General features: G+C 44.6%; 1 protein-coding gene and 1 long non-coding RNA gene across 6 annotated transcripts; one reads left to right on the plus strand and one right to left on the minus strand.

Annotated features, from left to right (window-relative positions):
* Positions 1-6: 6 nt before the first annotated feature.
* On the minus strand, positions 7-5,359 carry LOC147382756 (uncharacterized). 5 transcript variants are annotated; one of them, XR_015174085.1, is made up of 10 exons: positions 4,761-5,359; positions 2,773-2,845; positions 2,435-2,673; positions 2,162-2,335; positions 1,993-2,085; positions 1,797-1,903; positions 1,203-1,722; positions 816-927; positions 334-451; positions 7-214 (listed from the first exon to the last, which is right to left on the minus strand). It is a non-coding gene; the product is annotated as an uncharacterized LOC147382756 (long non-coding RNA). The 5 variants fall into 5 exon arrangements; XR_015174083.1 differs by having other exon boundaries at positions 7-451; positions 2,162-2,332; XR_015174086.1 differs by having other exon boundaries at positions 7-451; positions 1,323-1,722.
* Positions 5,360-6,041: 682 nt separating this feature from the next.
* Positions 6,042-8,189, plus strand: LOC147382757 (uncharacterized). The gene is made up of 3 exons (XM_086427223.1): positions 6,042-6,142; positions 6,224-6,473; positions 6,708-8,189. The coding sequence occupies exons 1-3, from the start codon at positions 6,042-6,044 to the stop codon at positions 8,187-8,189; spliced, it is 1,833 nt and encodes a 610-aa protein (XP_086283349.1).
* The last annotated feature ends 8,868 nt before the right edge of the window (positions 8,190-17,057 follow it).

The following is a 17,057-nucleotide window of genomic DNA, read 5'->3' on the forward strand; positions in this document are numbered from 1 at the left end:
ACCAGTACCTTTCATATCTAAGAGTAAGCCTCTTACTCTTGGGGGTCCAATGCATGTTGTGTGCCAAAACAAATGAGAATACAAATGAAAGAGTGGGCTAACAGGAAAAGCAAGAAAAATGTAAAATTGATAATTGACAGATGTATTTATGCTGCAAAATACAAGTGGAATTATGAATTATTCTTACCACATACAGTCTTCAGGATTGGACAACCTATGACAACCAGAAATAAATACTTACAGACAGTGTACAAGCTTATATAATTGAGAGATGTACAGTAGTATAGGAATGTATAATAAAAAAAGGCTTTTTTATGAAAGAAAACTACTCACAGAGTCAAGACAGCAATAAGGTCACTGTGGGTGAAGCTTAATCCGGCATTGCCTTTGGTGAGGTTCCCAGTAGCATTTGGCATCAACCCCAATGGCAACGACATCAGTTCCTACAACTCTTGAAAAATTATATCACATGACACATGTTATCTAAATGCCTATGCAATTTAAATGCCAAGATATATATAATACATCTTTATATTATATCACAGGACACATGCTATCCAACAACTAGTTCAGCATACAACTATAAAATTAGAACCAATTCTACATTCAATCTCAAGCTTTGCCAAGATGTTGATTAGATCCAAGATTTTAAACCTTAATTGGAAAATTCTATTGAAACCTTTGAAAATTGGCAGAAAGCAATAAGGACAATAAGAAATTCCTTGAGGCAAACATGATTTATCCCATAGTATTATAACTTCTGAAAAGAAATTCCTAGCTACAACATTCAAAATAAGATAAATGAAAGAGCATACAATCACGCATTGCTTGCATTTTAGATTTGAGCAGTTCCTCTTCTGCATAGAATGCATTACTGTGAACATTATTGTTCCCTGGTTCTTCAACTTGAACATTCAACTCAACCACCTATAGAAACAGACAATGCAAAACTATTAATATCGTTTTAATAATGATAATGGCTCACATATGGCACTACTTCATTTTACAACGAACTACTTGTCTTGAAATATGAAACAATTCCTTATCTTTTCCCTCCTCCTTTATCCGGGCTTGGGATCGGCAATGTAAAATATTTAATTTTACATTGGCAGAGTTAAAAAGGGGTTAGTTACAAAAAAAAAACAGTTATTAATTAAATAATATGTATGTAAAAAAGTCTAAAGTGGAGAAATTAAATGTACCAAAAAATAAATGTATCTAATTGACTTCCAAGGTCATTGACTGGGAGGATGACTATTAGGAAACATGGTGCGAAAGTAAAATTTTTATAAGGCTATATGCTCTTGGACTTGGCTCTGTACTTGGCTATGGATCTCTCTTTGCATTTGCATCTGCATCTACATCTGCATCTGTATTTGCATATGCATCTGCATCTCCCTTTGTAGCTTAGCAATCCTCTCCTCATGTTGTCGATCACGTTTCATTTTCGTGTTTTGCAACTCAGCAATCCTCTCCTCATATTGCCGATCACGTTCCACTTGCGTGTTTTGCATCTCATTCAACTAGGACTGCATCTCGGCATAAGTACTACTACGAGATGAGTTAGAAGTAGATGTAAAGACCGAACTCAGGGTCGGGCCTAGGCCATATGTACGCACTCTACCATGCCGCTCTGATCCCATCTCCTCAATAAATATCTTCTCGTTTATGGGTGTAGAATCAGATCCGCCACTATCTTTATGTTTTTTTTATCATGTTATTCTGTAAAAAAAAAAAAATACATTAGTAATTATCTTACAATAAATAATTTATCTTACAATTGATTTCTTACGTACAATAAGCTCGGCTGATTTAGGATCACTGTAAGACCCATTTTTCCTAGTATGAATTTTCTTGAAAACTTTTTCCCGGGTAGGTAAACTACCATCTTCTTTACCCTTGGCTTATAATTACATGAAAAAAAAAATTAGTATATATCGTAGGTCACTTAAATATTTAAAAAAAATATATAATTAACATATAAATACGCACCATCTCCGACCAATACTGTGCACAACTCTTTGTCCCCCCCGTATGTTTAATTACTCGATTTTTCCTATTCTTGTTATTCTTTTTTGAGATAACCTACACAAATTTAATAACATTACAAACATATCATTCTTTAAAAATGATTAGTTAAGAAATTTGTAATAATTTATACTTGAGCCTTGGGGGTACTCCAATAATGGACAAGCCAAGTCCAATCAACCTTTGAGACGCCAGTAGGAATATGTAGTAATCTCTCTTCATTTATTTTATATTTTTTGTAATCATTCTTTAAATCAGTCTTCCAATCTCTATACCTCGCCAACATACGTTGCATCACCCACTTCTTCTTTAAATCATCAATTTCGGTCACAAAAACACATAATTTAATAAATAAATAAAAAATAATATAATTAGAAAAATGACAAACACATTAATTTATATTTACCTTGACCGCTTGCCATAGTAAGTCCTTTGAATGCTTTGGAATGTCAACCCATTTCTTATATTGCGAAGGGGCATAACCAGAATACCTAACAATAGTCCCCAATAATTATGAAAAACGACTAGCATTCTCCCCTATCACTTGATCATATTTATTCCAATTTAATGACATCTTTTGGCCTATCTTCTAGCCAAAATTACCCACGCCTCACGTAGGGCCTCTCTTTCTCGTGCTAGTAGAAGCTAAAAAGATGAAATCATAACCAAAAAAAAAAAAATGTTAACGATAAATGTTAACGATAGTACATGATATTCAAAATAATTTAATACAACATATCATACCTGCACTACTCACACTGTCTCCAACATCCCCGGATGGCATAACTCTAGAAGATTCTCCACGAGACATATCTAACTAAGCAATTCATAGCAATGAAAATCAATATATTCACCAATTATAAGAAAATTTCACTTAACAAACTATCAATAAGTACAAATTTTATTGAAAAATAGGTAAGGAATCCTCAAGAGAAAAACAAGCAATAAGAAAAAAGAAGTAAAACAAAATGACCAAACATCATCATCATCATCATCATTAATGAAGTCATGATCACCGCCATTTCCTTCGACAAGCACTCCTTGGATATAATTCCTATACCAAGTGACAACATCGTCATCAATGTCGACTTCGGTTTGGTACAACTCATGCTCATTCTCATTCTCTTGGAAAGGCTCTTTTTCAACTCATGTATTATTAGTAATACATAACAAATCAACATACTCATTATTTAGCAACTTATCAAATATGTATTATTAATAATATGAGTTGCAATCAATATAATATGGTGTTCTGTTTTTAAAACACATTATTTTCCCAAATAATTTAAGTTTAAGATACGGATTTGTTATCTTGTACAATGAATACACCATGAGAATAAGTATCTGTGTGTATTTTGGTAAGGTATTCATTAACATGTGCTTTAGGTCAAGGTGTATTGAGAACACCTTGGAAATTAAATTTCTCATAAAAAATGCCCCTTTTTTATTTTTGGGAAGGAAAGGAGCGGGCGGGTGGGGTTAAACTACAACAAATACACTTTGGGAATAAGCATTTGAGGGTATTTTTGTTTTAAAAATAAAAAAATCTTTTGAAGACATTTTCGATAAGCATTTAAGGATGAAAAAACTTTGAAGCCAGCACTCCAGAAATTCTCCTCGTTACAAGACACATGGCATTTCTATGAGGTATTTCAAATTTTAATAGAAATGTAATTCAAAGTGCCATGTGTCTGGTAACGAGGGCAGCCCGCTTCAAAGTCGGGATACTATGAGGACACTTTAGTCATTTTTGCTTATCAAAAAATTCCCTCTCTACAATAAATACAAGATTTGGCCTAACCTTGACCAACGTAATTCTGCCTGGTTGAGTTTCTTTTTGTCTATATTTCTTCAAACAATCTATTAAGGAAAAAAAGATTTAAAAATTTCTATAAAGAGACCGAATGAACCATCTAAAATAACCTCACTTAATATCATAATTACAAATGGTTCACATGTAATGTCTAAAATAACCATACTTAATATGCGTTTCTTTTTTCAACTTATCAAAGTTGAAAGTCAGACCGAATGTGTTTTAAAAACAGAACCGAACATTGGACCAAAAGATTATCAAATTGATTAGTTCACAGGAAAACCATGGTTCTATTTTGTTAAACAGATTTACTGTACTTAAAAATTAAAAATATTTATACTTTTTCCCTACAATTATCTTCCTTAAATTTCATTAAAACGCAATATTACAAAAATAGACGACTTAAGAATCAAATCCATGGTTCAATTCGGATTCGATTTCACGTGTAAATCGGAACCTACATAAAACATTGGGTAGGGTCTACCTCAAACATATTGTTGAGAGAAGTACGATCAATGAATGATAACTAGAAGCTTTATTATTGCTGATGAAGAACATAAAGATCTTCAATAGTTCTGAATGTTTTATAATCTATTTTCATGAAATTGGTGTAAGAATTCAAAAATAAAATTTAGAAATCATGAGTAATTGACTCTTACGAATAGAATCTTTTCAAATCCAATATATTATTCCAAATGCAGAATATGTATAACAGAGTAATTACATATCGAACCAAATTTTCTGAATTTAAATCGAACCAAATTTTCGAAATTGGGATTTTGGATTGAAATCAAACCAAAATTGAATCAAAGCTGTAGAAATTAGGATTATACAGCAAAATCAACAAAATATCAACAAAAATCCAGGGTTTAGGGATCGATTTGACAGAAAAATTAACAAAATATGTAGCAAAAAATACCTTAAGTTTCGGGAGGCCGAGATCAGATCGGATCTGATTAGATTGAACCCTCACGCGTTTGAGAGATCAAGATAGAGAGAGATCGACAGCGAGGCAGAGAGGTTCTATGTCGAATAAATCCTTAATTTGAAGATCAACGGAGAAAGAGTGTTCGAGTTTCAGCGACTTGAGATCTTCGAGCTTGAGATCTGTTTCAAACGAGATCTTCAAGTATGAGACAAAGGCTTTGAGTTTTAGCGGAGATGAGAGAGACAGTGTTCGAGTTTCAATGGAGATGAGAGAGGGACGGAGATGAGAGAGAGAGTGTTCGAGTTTCAGCAGAGATGAGAGAGAGACTTCGAGTTTCAGCGGAGATGCGAGAGAGACGGAGATGAGAGAGATAGAGTTTTCGAGTTTCAACGGATCGGAGATGAGAGAGGCGGAGAGTGTTCGAGTGTTTGAGGGAGAGAGTTCGAGTTTCAGTCAATAAAATCGTTGTTAGAGCGACGGTTAGACTTTGACCGTCACTAAAAATCGTTGTTATGGCCCACTTTTCCTGTAGTGTCTTCTCTTCTCTTATCAATCCCTAGGGAGTCTGTCATTGTGATAAGGGATGTTAGTAGGCTTGGCCTCCCTTTTGTCAACCTTAAAAGAAGGTCCACTGTCCAAGGTTAACCGCATCAACAAAGAAGGCCAGCCCTAGACAACGACCTATCCTACCTACCACTAAGGTCTAAACTAGCATCTTTTCTCAAGAAAGTAGAGAGAGGGAGAGGTCTCCTATGTATATCAGGTGGTCCCATTAATGGGACAAGGATCTGAAGCTCTAGAGTTGACACTTTGCCCAAACTCACTTAAGAGATCTCTCACTTTCTTCGTCTGTTCTTGAGCACCACCTAGCCTCATCCTTCTCTTTTGTGATTGAAATAGGCAAACAACCTTGTCTCCATTTCTGGATAGATAGTGTGGAGGATATTTTTCACTAGGAACTGAGGAGTGACACGTGGCAACTAGGGATTCGAGTTTGGTATGGATATACGAGGGTAAAATCGGTAGTGGGGTCCAATTAAGTCCTAAGGTCTCATCTCTATATATATAGATGGGCACATGAGCTAAAAGGGATGATTGTTCTCCCCCCTTCAAACTTTAATTTCTTTTATACTAAATCTCTGACTTGGGCGTCGGAGTGGACTCTTTTGCAGATCCGAGCGGACTACGAAAGGGAGGAAGAGCATCTCGAAGTAGAGCGAAAATCCGCATCTACAATTTGGCGCCGTCCGTGGGAAACTTACAAGGAGAAAAATGACCAATATGGGAAGAGCTAGAGGCGAAAATCGTGGAGAGCCATCAAACCCACTACCAGCAGACTCGCCCCCAAACGCGCCGGATCCAATGCTAGCAATGTACAACTTACTCACGGAGATGAGAGAGGAAATGCGCAGGGGGTTGGAGAAACAAAATGATGAGATAGTGAAAATAAGAAGGGAAAATGAAGAGCTCAGGCAAAGGCTAGGTGAGCGTGCGGAGACCGAGGAAGGCTTGGGTGCAGGGCAAAGTGGCGATCATCCTGTTCGAGCGGCAAGAACGGAGGTAGATTGGACTGAAGATTCAGCAGCAGTAAAAACGCAGCAAGGAAGCTCCGAAGTTAAAGAAACGATAACGAGGAGGGAAGTGGAGGAAATGCTTAGAAGAAGGGATGAGGAATTCACCCGCGGAAAGGACCCCGCACAAAAGGTAAGGAACGCAATTCGGGAACTCAAAGGGACACCATTCTCGCCAGCGATAATGAAGTCAGAACCACCCAGGTCGTTCCACATGCCAAAGTTTGAAACTTATGATGGGACGCGAGATCCCATGGACCATATACTGCACTACAGAAGTCAAATGGTGCTGTACCAAAATGATGATCCGTTGCTCTGCAAGCTGTTTCCGTCAACCTTGAGGCTCGGGGCCATGATGTGATTCCAGGCCTTATCAGCTGGGTCCATTACGAACTTTTCCGAGCTGGAAGAAACGTTCGTTGGGCAGTTCGTGCACCTGCGAAGGAAGAAGGTTGGAGTTAACACTCTATTTAACCTTCGACAGGAGCCTGGGGAGAGTATTAGGTCGTTCGTAACCCGTTTTCGAACGAGAGCCCTGGACGTAGAAGGCATGGACGAGGCCACAGCATGCGCGGTGTGCATCGCTGCGGTGATCCCGGGAACACGGTTGCATGAGTCCTTGATCAAGTCTGATCCTACTCGTCTAGAAGATTTGTACGCGAAGGTGGAAAAGTACATCCTGGTGGAAGAATCTGTGAAGGGCAGAAGGCGCAGCACCCAGACAGTGGCTAACAGCGAAGGAGGAATAGACGCTTCAAAAGTACCGACCCACCCCGGAGTGGAAGGAAGCAAGAAAAGGCGGAGAGATTCGAACGAGCAGTCATGGTGGAAGAGAGGCCGGACGTATACCCCGCTCAACGAAAAACTATCCGTGATACTGAGGCACATAAGGGGGGAGCCCGGCTTCGTCCAGCCGCCACGGGGGTATAAGGGGAAACCCGGGAAACCATTCTGTGAGTATCATGAGGCCGAGGATCACCCTACTGAGGACTGTTACAGGCTGCGCCATATCATCCAGGATATGATCGAAGCAAGAAAGCTAAAAGGTTATGTCTCCGCGGGAGGAAGGAGAAGAGGGGAGACTACTGAGAGAGCCGAGCGAAAGCCCGAGCAAAGAAGGCCAACTAAAGGAGGGCGTCGGGAGACGGAAGAGTGCAGGATAGTTCATACCATCACAGGATTATTAGGGACCGAAGTGCCATCTAGGCAGGAGATTCGAGAGAAGGTAAAAAAGATCCGACATATGGTCGGGGTTAACAATGTGGCGTCCGGAGTACGGGCAGTTGGAACGACAAACCACGGAGCAGATCCCCGGGCAATCGTATTCACAGAGAGTGACCTAAGGGGGACGGCAGGGCCCCATCAGGACGCGTTAGTAATCGTACTCCCAGTGGGAAACGTCGAGCTCCGTAGAATACTTGTGGATTCGGGAAGCGCGGTGGACATTCTCTTCTTAAGCGCGGCTAAGAGAATGGGGATTTCAGGTAGTTTGGAGCCAACACCGACCCTCGTCTATGGGTTCAACGGTGCCGCTAGCAGTTCGGTAGGAGAGATCACACTCCCGATCTCTGCAGGGTCTAAAGTGGTAATGACAAGATTCGTGGTAATAGATGCAGACTCGGCCTATAACGCGATCTTGGGCCGGAGATGGATACACGAGATGAGAGCAGTCCCGTCAACCTATCATCAAGTTATTCGTTTCCCGGGTAAGGAAGGAATAATGGAAATCAGGGGAGATCAGGAGATGGCGCAGAGGTGTTTTCACCTGGCCTTGAAGCAAGACCGAGGCCCCGAGGCCATTCCTCAGAAGAAGAGAAAGGTGCCTCCAACTGTTAATGAATCTTCGTAGCAATTACAGAAGTAGCCGCTGCGCGAGCAGCGGGTAACAGTTGAGGAAGTCGAAGCCGTGGACCTCGGCGGCGATGGAGGACAGATAGTTAGTGTTGGTACCACGATGTTGCGGGAGGAGAGGGCAGCACTACTCCAACTTCTGAGGGCAAACAAGGATGTATTCGCATGGTCATTAGAGGACATGCCTGGGATAGACCCGTCGGTGGCGTGTCATAGATTAAATGTTGATGAAAGCTTCCGACCTGTTAGGCAGAAGCCACGGAGGCTGTCGCCGCGCCTCAGGCAGGGGGTGAATGAGGAAATCGAAAAGCTTTTGAAGGCCGGATTTATCAGGGAGGTAGAGTACCCGGAATGGATAGCGAACATAGTGGCAGTACCAAAGAAGGATGGGAGGGTGAGAGTGTGCATCGACTTCACGAACCTGAATAAGGCGTGCCCAAAGGATAGCTTCCCGCTGCCAAGGATTGATAGGTTGGTCGATGCCACTGCTGGACATGAGAGAATGTCGTTTATGGACGGATATTCGGGGTATAACCAGATCCCCCTAGTAGTGGAAGACCAGGAACGAACATCATTCATCACCGAGCAAGGGCTGTTCTGTTTTAAAGTTATGCCGTTCGGTTTGAGAAATGCTGGGACAACTTACCAGAGACTCGTGACGAAAATGTTCGAAGGATTGATCGGGAAGATCGTGGAGGTATATATCGACGATTTATTGGTAAAAAGTAAGCGAGCAGTGGATCATCTGGAAGACCTCAAGCAGACGTTTGATCGGCTGAGGAGTTTCAAAATGAAGCTGAATCCGAAGAAATGTGTCTTCGCTGTCTCTTCCGGGAAATTCCTCGGGCACATTATCACCAGGAGAGGCATTGAGGCCAACCCAGACCAAATTTGGGCGTTGGTAGAAATGCCGAGCCCCTGTAACCAGAAGCAGGTACAGAAGTTGGCAGGGAGAATAGCTGCGCTGAATAGGTTTATCTCCAGGGTATCCGATCGATGCCGCCCGCTCTTTGCGTTGTTGCAAAAGGAGAAGAATTTCACATGGAGTACGGAGTGCGAGGCAGCCTTCAGCGACCTAAAGAAGTATTTGGGGCAGCCACCGATCCTTAGCTCTCCGGAAGAAGGAGAGGAGCTGGGGATTTATTTGGCAACCAGCTCATCGTCGGTAAGCTCAGTTCTCTTTAAAGTTGAAATGGGACGGGAATATCCTATTTATTACGTCAGCAAAACATTGGGCATATCGGAGGTTAAGTACACCAGGACGGAGAAGGTGGGATTGTCGCTCGTTTACTCGGCAAACAAGCTCAGGCCATACTTCCTTTCCCACCGCATCCGAGTTGTGACGGACACCCCGCTGAAAGAAATGATGCACAGATTCGAAAAGTCGAGGAGGATGGCGAGGTGGGCTGTAATCCTCGGAGAGTACGACTTACATTTTGAATCCCGGACAGCGATAAAGGGGCAGGTATTGGCAGATTTCCTTGCGGACTTCCCGGTTGAGGATCCGAACTGGGAAGAGTTGGAGAACGAGGATGAGGAGACGGAAGAAGTAGAGCTGTGGGACAAGCAGGCAGGATGGAGAATTTTTGTCGATGGGTCATCGAACTACTCAGGCTCGGGGGTTGGAATAGTAATTGTAACACTGAGCAACGATAGACTGGAAAAGATAGTCAAACTCGGGTATGGGGCATCGAATAATGAAGCAGAGTACGAGGCAGTCATCCACGGGCTAAGAATGGCGAGCGAGTTGAAAATCGGCCGGGTAAAACTATGCACCGACTCCCAACTTATAGCCAACCAATGCAACGGGAAATTTGAAGCAAAGGACGAACGCATGGCGAAATACCTAGTCTCAGTTAAGCGAGAGATTGAGAAGTTCGACCAAGTGGAGATATGCCAGATACCCAGGGATGAGAACAGGCATGCAGACTCGTTGGCTTACATTGCCTCAATGCTAGGAGAGACGGAGGGACGGTCTTTACCGGTGGAATACCTACCTAAAGCAAGCATCGAACATATGGAGAGGGAGTGCGCACAGGCCGATAGAACGTCGGGATGGATAGAAGAATTTACTCAGTATCTGCGCTCAAAGGTACTGCCAGAAGACAGAGGGGAGGCCAGAAAGTTACTTCGGCAGGTCAGCAAGTACACTCTCGTTGGGGAGGAGTTGTATAGAATGTCCTTCGGGGGGCCACTTCTTAAGTGCCTTACTAAGGAAGAGTCCGAGCTCATAATGGCGGAAATCCACGAGGGAATCTGTGGCAATCATTCGGGAGGACGGTCGCTCGCCAATAAGGTTATCAGTCAGGGCTATTTCTGGCCGAGGATGCAAGAAGACTGTAAGAAGTATGTAAAAACCTGTGATCAATGCCAAAAACATGCCCCCATGCATCTGCAGCCAGCCAGCGAACTCCATCCCATGAAATCACCCTGGCCATTTTCGATATGGGGCTTGGACATTGTTGGACCTCTGCCTCGGGGAAAGGGGGGTAAGCTGTTCATCCTAGTAGCTACAGATTATTTTACTAAATGGGTGGAAGCTGTTCCCCTCACACGGATTCGAGAGGAAGAAGTTATCAAATTCACATGGGAGCACATCATAACGCGATTCGGGATCCCTTACGCGTTGATCTCTGACAATGGGACTCAGTTCAAGGGCAACCGCGTGCAATCGTACTTCAAGGAATACGGAATCCGTTCTCTGCAGTCGTCGTCTAGATATCCACAAGGGAATGGCCAAGCTGAAGCATCGAACAAGACAATCCTTGCGAACTTGAAGAAGAAGCTGGCGGAACATAAGGGAAGATGGGTAGACGAGCTACACAGCGTCCTATGGGCGTATCGAACCACGGCAAGAAGGGCGACCGGTTTCACTCCGTTCGCGCTAGCCTACGGTACGGAAGCTGTTATTCCAACCGAGATACAGGTTCCCACCACGAGGTCACAAGTGGCAGAGACGGAGGTCAATGATGAAATGGTGGCTCGAAATTTGGATTGGTTGGATGAAACACGGGAAAGAGTCCTAGAGAGATTGGCACGGTACCAGCAGGTGTTGAAGAGGTCTTATGACCGGAAGGTACATCGTAGGGAACTCAGGTTCGGCGATATGGTGTTACGAAAGGTATTTTCTAATACCAAGGAAATTAATAGTGGGAAGCTCGGCTGCAACTGGGAAGGACCGTATATTGTGCGAAAAGTCGGGGAAAACGGCGCTTACTACTTGGAGACTCCGACCGGTGATGAAATTTAATCACCATGGAATGTATTCAATTTAAAGAAATACTATCAATAAAGTCATCTTTGCTCAACAGCCCTGCTATCTAAGGAAAAGCCTCGGCCCCTCCATATAAGCCGAGCCCAACTGAGGAGTTGGTTTGAAGGAAAAGCCTTGGTCCTACCACGGGGACCAAGCCCAACTGGGGAGTTGGTCTAAGGAAAAGCCTCGGCCCCTCCATAGGAGCCGAGCCCAACTGAGGAGTTGGTTTGAAGGAAAAGCCTTGGTCCCACCACGGGGACCAAGCCCAACTGAGGAGTTGGTCTAAGGAAAAGCCTCGGCCCCTCCATAGGAGCCGAGCCCAACTGAGGAGTTGGTTTGAAGGAAAAGCCTTGGTCCCACCACGGGGACCAAGCCCAACTGAGGAGTTGGTCTAAGGAAAAGCCTCGGCCCCTCCATAGGAGCCGAGCCCAACTGAGGAGTTGGTTTGAAGGAAAAGCCTTGGTCCCACCACGGGGACCAAGCCCAACTGGGGAGTTGGTCTAAGGAAAAGCCTCGGCCCCTCCATAGGAGCCGAGCCCAACTGAGGAGTTGGTTTGAAGGAAAAGCCTTGGTCCTACCACGGGGACCAAGCCCAACTGGGGAGTTGGTCTAAGGAAAAGCCTCGGCCCCTCCATAGGAGCCGAGCCCAACTGAGGAGTTGGTTCAAGGACGAAGCCTCGACACTTCAACAAATAGCCAATCCTAGCTGAGGGGTTCATCTGAAACTAAAAACTTGGTCCGAAATAAAGAGCCTGATTTAGAGTCGGAATCCCGGATCTTCGCTGGCATCAAGCCCATGCTAAAATGCTACGATCAAGAAACGACCTCTGTTTTGGACAAATGATGAGCCTAAGGAGCTAAGTATAGTTAATTAATTCGTTTGTTTCTTAAGCAATAAACCTCAACAAGACAAACAGAAGAGAGAAAGCAAAAAAGGAGGCACAAGAGTCAACGAAAGATATATATTTATATATATTGAGATTACATATGGAGTTACAAAATTATGCTGCAAAGAAGGAAAAAGGAAAACTATTCGACTGCTTCCATTGCTACCACGGCATCTTCGGGGGCTTGGATGTCAACTGGTGCAGCTGTAACTTCGGGACTAGGCTCGGGAGCAGCGGATGGCGTGGCTTCTGGGATCACCTCTGGCCTCTTTGCAGCGGCCTCGGCTTTCTTCAGCTTCGCCTTTAGCTTATTATAAGCTGCCTCCCAGGCTTCCTCCGAAGAGTCCAGCTGGGCCTGGAGGGAGTTGAGCTGATCTTGAAGTGCTCTCTCCTGCTCTGCCTCCTTCGCCTTCACCAGCTCTTCCAGAGAAGAGATCTTCCCCTCCGCCAGAGCTAGCTTATCTTTATTCTGCTCCAGCTCGGATAGTGCGCTATCCAAGCTTGATTGGAGCTTCTGGGAATTGGCCGCAGCCGCATCCTTTTCAGCCTGTAGCTGAAGAAGACGACCTTCCGCGGACCTAAGACTGTCCACGGAAGCATCGCGGGATTCCACGAGCTTGGCCACGGTGTGTTGCGCCTGATAAGGAGAAGAAAAGGGTTAGATGGAGGAACAAACTGGAAATAAGTGTCGAACCAAGGAAAATAAAGGAAAAAGATGAAAAGCTTACCACTGCCAAAGCTCGGAATGCGTCGTTCGAGAATTTCGCCGAATCACCGGCAAAACTCTTGCGGACTTTCTCCACGTCCCGCGGTAGCGCGGACGCATCAAAGATTGCCCTTGCTATGGTCGGGTCGGACAAGGCTGAATCTTTGTCCGACACCGGCCTACCCCTGACTGTGGGTTGGACTACCCAGGGGGAAGGAGGCGCGACCCCCCTCTGAACCGATCCAGCCGAGGACGCCTGGGATGGCTCGGCTGGATGGCGGGTCTCCTCCGGAGCTGGAGGAGGGGGCAGCTGGAGCATTGGGGCAGGAGAACGGGGTCCCCTCCTTAACCTCTTCAGAAGAGGTTGGTGGTCTTCCTCTTCTTCCTCCTCAGGATCGGCGCGTCTTACCCCGGGAGTCGAGGTTGTTATTGTTGGGGGAACCTCGGCAACTTCCTCCTCAGAGTCGGAGGCGAGGACTGGTGGAGGGCGCTTCGACTGAAGAGCCATGCTCGGAAGATGGATGGATGGCGGTAGGAAGGCTGTGGCGTAGCTGTAAAGCTCGGGATTCGATAGCAGGTGGGCGATCACCACCGAATCACTCGGGAATCTGTCTTTACTCGGAGCTGTGGAAACGAGAAAAGTTGAAGTTAGTTACCAAAAAAAAAAAAAAACAACAAAGAAGAAGAAATTGAAAGGGCGAAGAAAAGAGAATTAAAGTGGAAAGTTCACCTTGGGGGTTGAACGAAGGGTGGGCCAGAGAGGGAAGCTCGTCACCGGGAACGCTCTCCCATCCTCCAGATATCCGAATTGGAAACAAGAACCATTCCTTGTCCGAGTCGGGAAGATCGACCAAGGACGACTTCCCTCTCCTCTTAGATAGGTAGAAGAAGCCCGGTTTGTTCGGGCACTTCTTCAGGACGAATTGGGCCCTTATGTCCCATAGCCCGAGCTGGAGGCCATCCTCCAGCCTGCTGTTCATGTGCTCGCAGGCGCTAATGAGTCGGAAGAAATTTCCACTCATTTGTCCGGGAGCCCTCCTATAGAAATTCAGGACTTCCCGAGTCAACCTGCTTAGAGGGACTCTGAGACCTGCCCTGAATTGCCCCCAGTGTACTATTGTGGTACCTGAGGGACTTTCCCTGAGGGATGAGGCCTCGTCCACGTAGGACATGCCTACGCTGGCTGGGACACCAAATGTGTCCCTAACCACCTCTAGAGGAGGGCGAGCAGGTGCGTGGGATTTTCCCTTGGCCATTTGAGTATATAGAGAAAGGAGAGGGAGGAGGGAGAAGGAAGAGGAGAGGTGCCTCTGTTTTTTCCGTTACCTTCCTTTGACCTTGCACTTCGAGCAACCGGGCACCTCAGGCGACTGAATGGCACAGCAAGGGCGCGGCGGAGGCACTGGCAGAGGCAGGGATCGCGCGAGGGGGCAAATGGGCAGAGTAACAGCAGGGAGAGTGAAAGTGAAAATGAAAATAAGAAGTAAGGGGGATATTTATAGGCAAGGAAAGCCTCGAGATGTGCGCTTAGGATCAACGGACAGGGTTTTCTCAGGTCAATAATGAGGCATTAAACGCTGAGAAACCCAATGTGACCGTTCGCCCCATTGCACGCGAATCGAAGCCACTCCCCGGGCGCCACGTGTGCTCTATGCAATAATTGCGCCGTTTAAACCAACAGACAGGACGCACACTACGATAACAGCCCGACCGACCGCCGCCCTCGAAAAGTGGAAAGGCAAAGTGATGATTCGCCATAAAGATATCATTAATCTTAGCTGAGACCCAATGAGAGACACCCACGTGTCAGTTTCCTAATTAATTATTAGTTTTCCCGAGTACCCGATCATGCTGCCCGAGCCCTCGGGAGGGGGTATTGTGGGGGGAAATTCTTGAGCACGGACACGTGGCTCAAATAAAGGGCCAAGGATAATGATTTTGAGGTCGGACAAACCACGACTCTTGCTCGGTTTATTAACCCCGACGAATGCATGTATTCAAAGCTCGGAGCTGTGCCATCAGCTCGTAGGTCGGTATGACAGGTCTGACAGATGAGCCTGCAATAGACAGCCAGTTCTAACAACCCACGTCATGTCAGACCAACTCTGACTTTCTCAAAAGTGATAGGGCAGTTGCAACAACTCCTGCAGCTGACATGTCAGGGAGTAAGCTAACTACCCCAAGTCACCTCAAGGGGTGGCGCAGAAAACGATCAAGTTGAACGCCTATATAAGGAAGAAAACTATGAGTAAAAGAGGTTCGAATTCTCCTTCTCTAAACACATTACACTGATCAATTTGGCTAACTTGATCGTCGGAGTGGGCTGTTTTGCAGGTCCCCCGAGCTGAAAGAGAAGGAAAGTGTAGAGCCATTTTGTGCATCTACAGATAGTACATCTGAGGTGACGTGTTTGGTATATTTTTCTTCTAATTTTAGCCAACCCTTAAATCTAGCCACGTACTCTAAGACTATATCCTTGGGTAGTTTATCAGGTGATCATTTCGCGCCTGCATTGGGGAAGGGAATACGGTAATGGTGCATCCAAGGAACTGAAACGAGCCATCACAAAGCATGACTAACATTGAGAAAGATAAAAAACATGATGATGTTGTAGTTGATACGGTCAAACTATGACTCACAGGCAAATTGAGCCTACATTAGAAGTACTTCCGACAGTGCTAAGGCCTTTTGGAGAACTGTTACAAGGGATAGAAATGGAAAATGCGGAAATACTTCAAACCTTAGGAAGTTGTCACAAGCTATAAGTACACCTTTGCAGCTACTGTCTTAGATGAACTAGTTGATTTGCGGGAAGCGTCCACCTTGATAGCTACACAAGGGGCAGAAGTATTTGTGTCACCCAAGGGATAGACACCTCAAGTGACACAAGCATATGTGACAGTTACAGAAATGACACAATATTGGAATGCGAGATAACACAGAAGAAAGAAAAATACTTCTACAACTACGATCCCCATACCCAAACTCACTTTAGCGGAAATCATACCCAAATGGTATGTGACACCAACGTTTCTCATGTATGATGGGAAGGGTAACGCAAGGGAACACATGCCACAATTGTTGGAAGCACTTGGGGCTATGCCGTAGACGATGACGTACGATTGTGAGAATTTTCAAAATCATTGACTAAGAAAGCATACACTTCGTACAATCATCTACTAGCTGGATTAGTCCAGTCATGGAGACAGCTGGCAAATGCTTTTCACCAGAAGTTTTCATTATTTACGAACAAGTGACAGTGACCCACCTCGGTCAGATGCGCCAATAGGAGAAGGAACACTTGACTATTTTTGTAAGGAGATTTCGTGAATGAGCCATGGACTACTACGAGCAAATCAACGAGGCTAGGCTAGTGGAGATTTGTACTATGGGAATGCAACTCTCCTACTGAGCCTTTTTAGAAAATTTGAGGTTGGCAAGTTTATCTAAACTCCATAATACAACCAAAAGAACCATGGCCTCGGTCTCGGCGCCATAGGAGAAGGCATTCACGCCCAAAATTTAGAAATTGGTAGAAAGGGGAAAGATGAAAAAACAATTTGGACACCCAGTCTGTGTGTCAAATAGACAGTTGAAGAGAGTAAATACACGAGAGCATTATTTCTTGAGAAAAAGGAATAATAAAGGATAAGGAAGAAGAAGTGATACCTGATTTCCTTTATAGCATGGAAGAGGTAGATCAGATACTAGAATCATGGATTAGAGATGGTCTAGTCAGAATGTTGCTTGTCAGTTGAGAGGTAACACCAATAGAGTAGGCTAGCCCTTGATACTACAAGTTTGACCATTGGTTGGGACATCCCATGCGGAATTGCCACCTTTTGAATTCATTCGCACTAATCCTTTATCGGACTACACCCAGAGGTGCTGATGGTTATTCACAATGATATGGGAAAAACAGTTGAGGAGGCTGACCCAATGTCTGCGAAGCTATAGGGAACCGCCTTGTTCAAAGAGTTATTTGATCATCTGGAGTTCTCAGATGAAAATGGTACA

The sequence above is a fragment of the Akebia trifoliata genome, chromosome 16 (genome assembly GCF_017979445.1).
Source record: "Akebia trifoliata isolate Shusen 1 chromosome 16, ASM1797944v1, whole genome shotgun sequence".
Classification (NCBI taxonomy): domain Eukaryota; kingdom Viridiplantae; phylum Streptophyta; class Magnoliopsida; order Ranunculales; family Lardizabalaceae; genus Akebia; species Akebia trifoliata.

What these genes read in the sequence shown, in the direction of transcription:
- LOC147382757 (XM_086427223.1), top strand. Translation starts at nt 6,042, where the DNA reads ATGACCAATATGGGAAGAGCTAGAGGCGAAAATCGTGGAGAGCCATCA. An exon ending in CCGGATCCAATGCTAGCAAT is followed by an intron (nt 6,143 to 6,223) that starts GTACAACTTACT and finishes GAAAATAAGAAG; the next exon opens with GGAAAATGAAGAGCTCAGGC. An exon ending in GAAAGGACCCCGCACAAAAG is followed by an intron (nt 6,474 to 6,707) that starts GTAAGGAACGCA and finishes ATGTGATTCCAG; the next exon opens with GCCTTATCAGCTGGGTCCAT.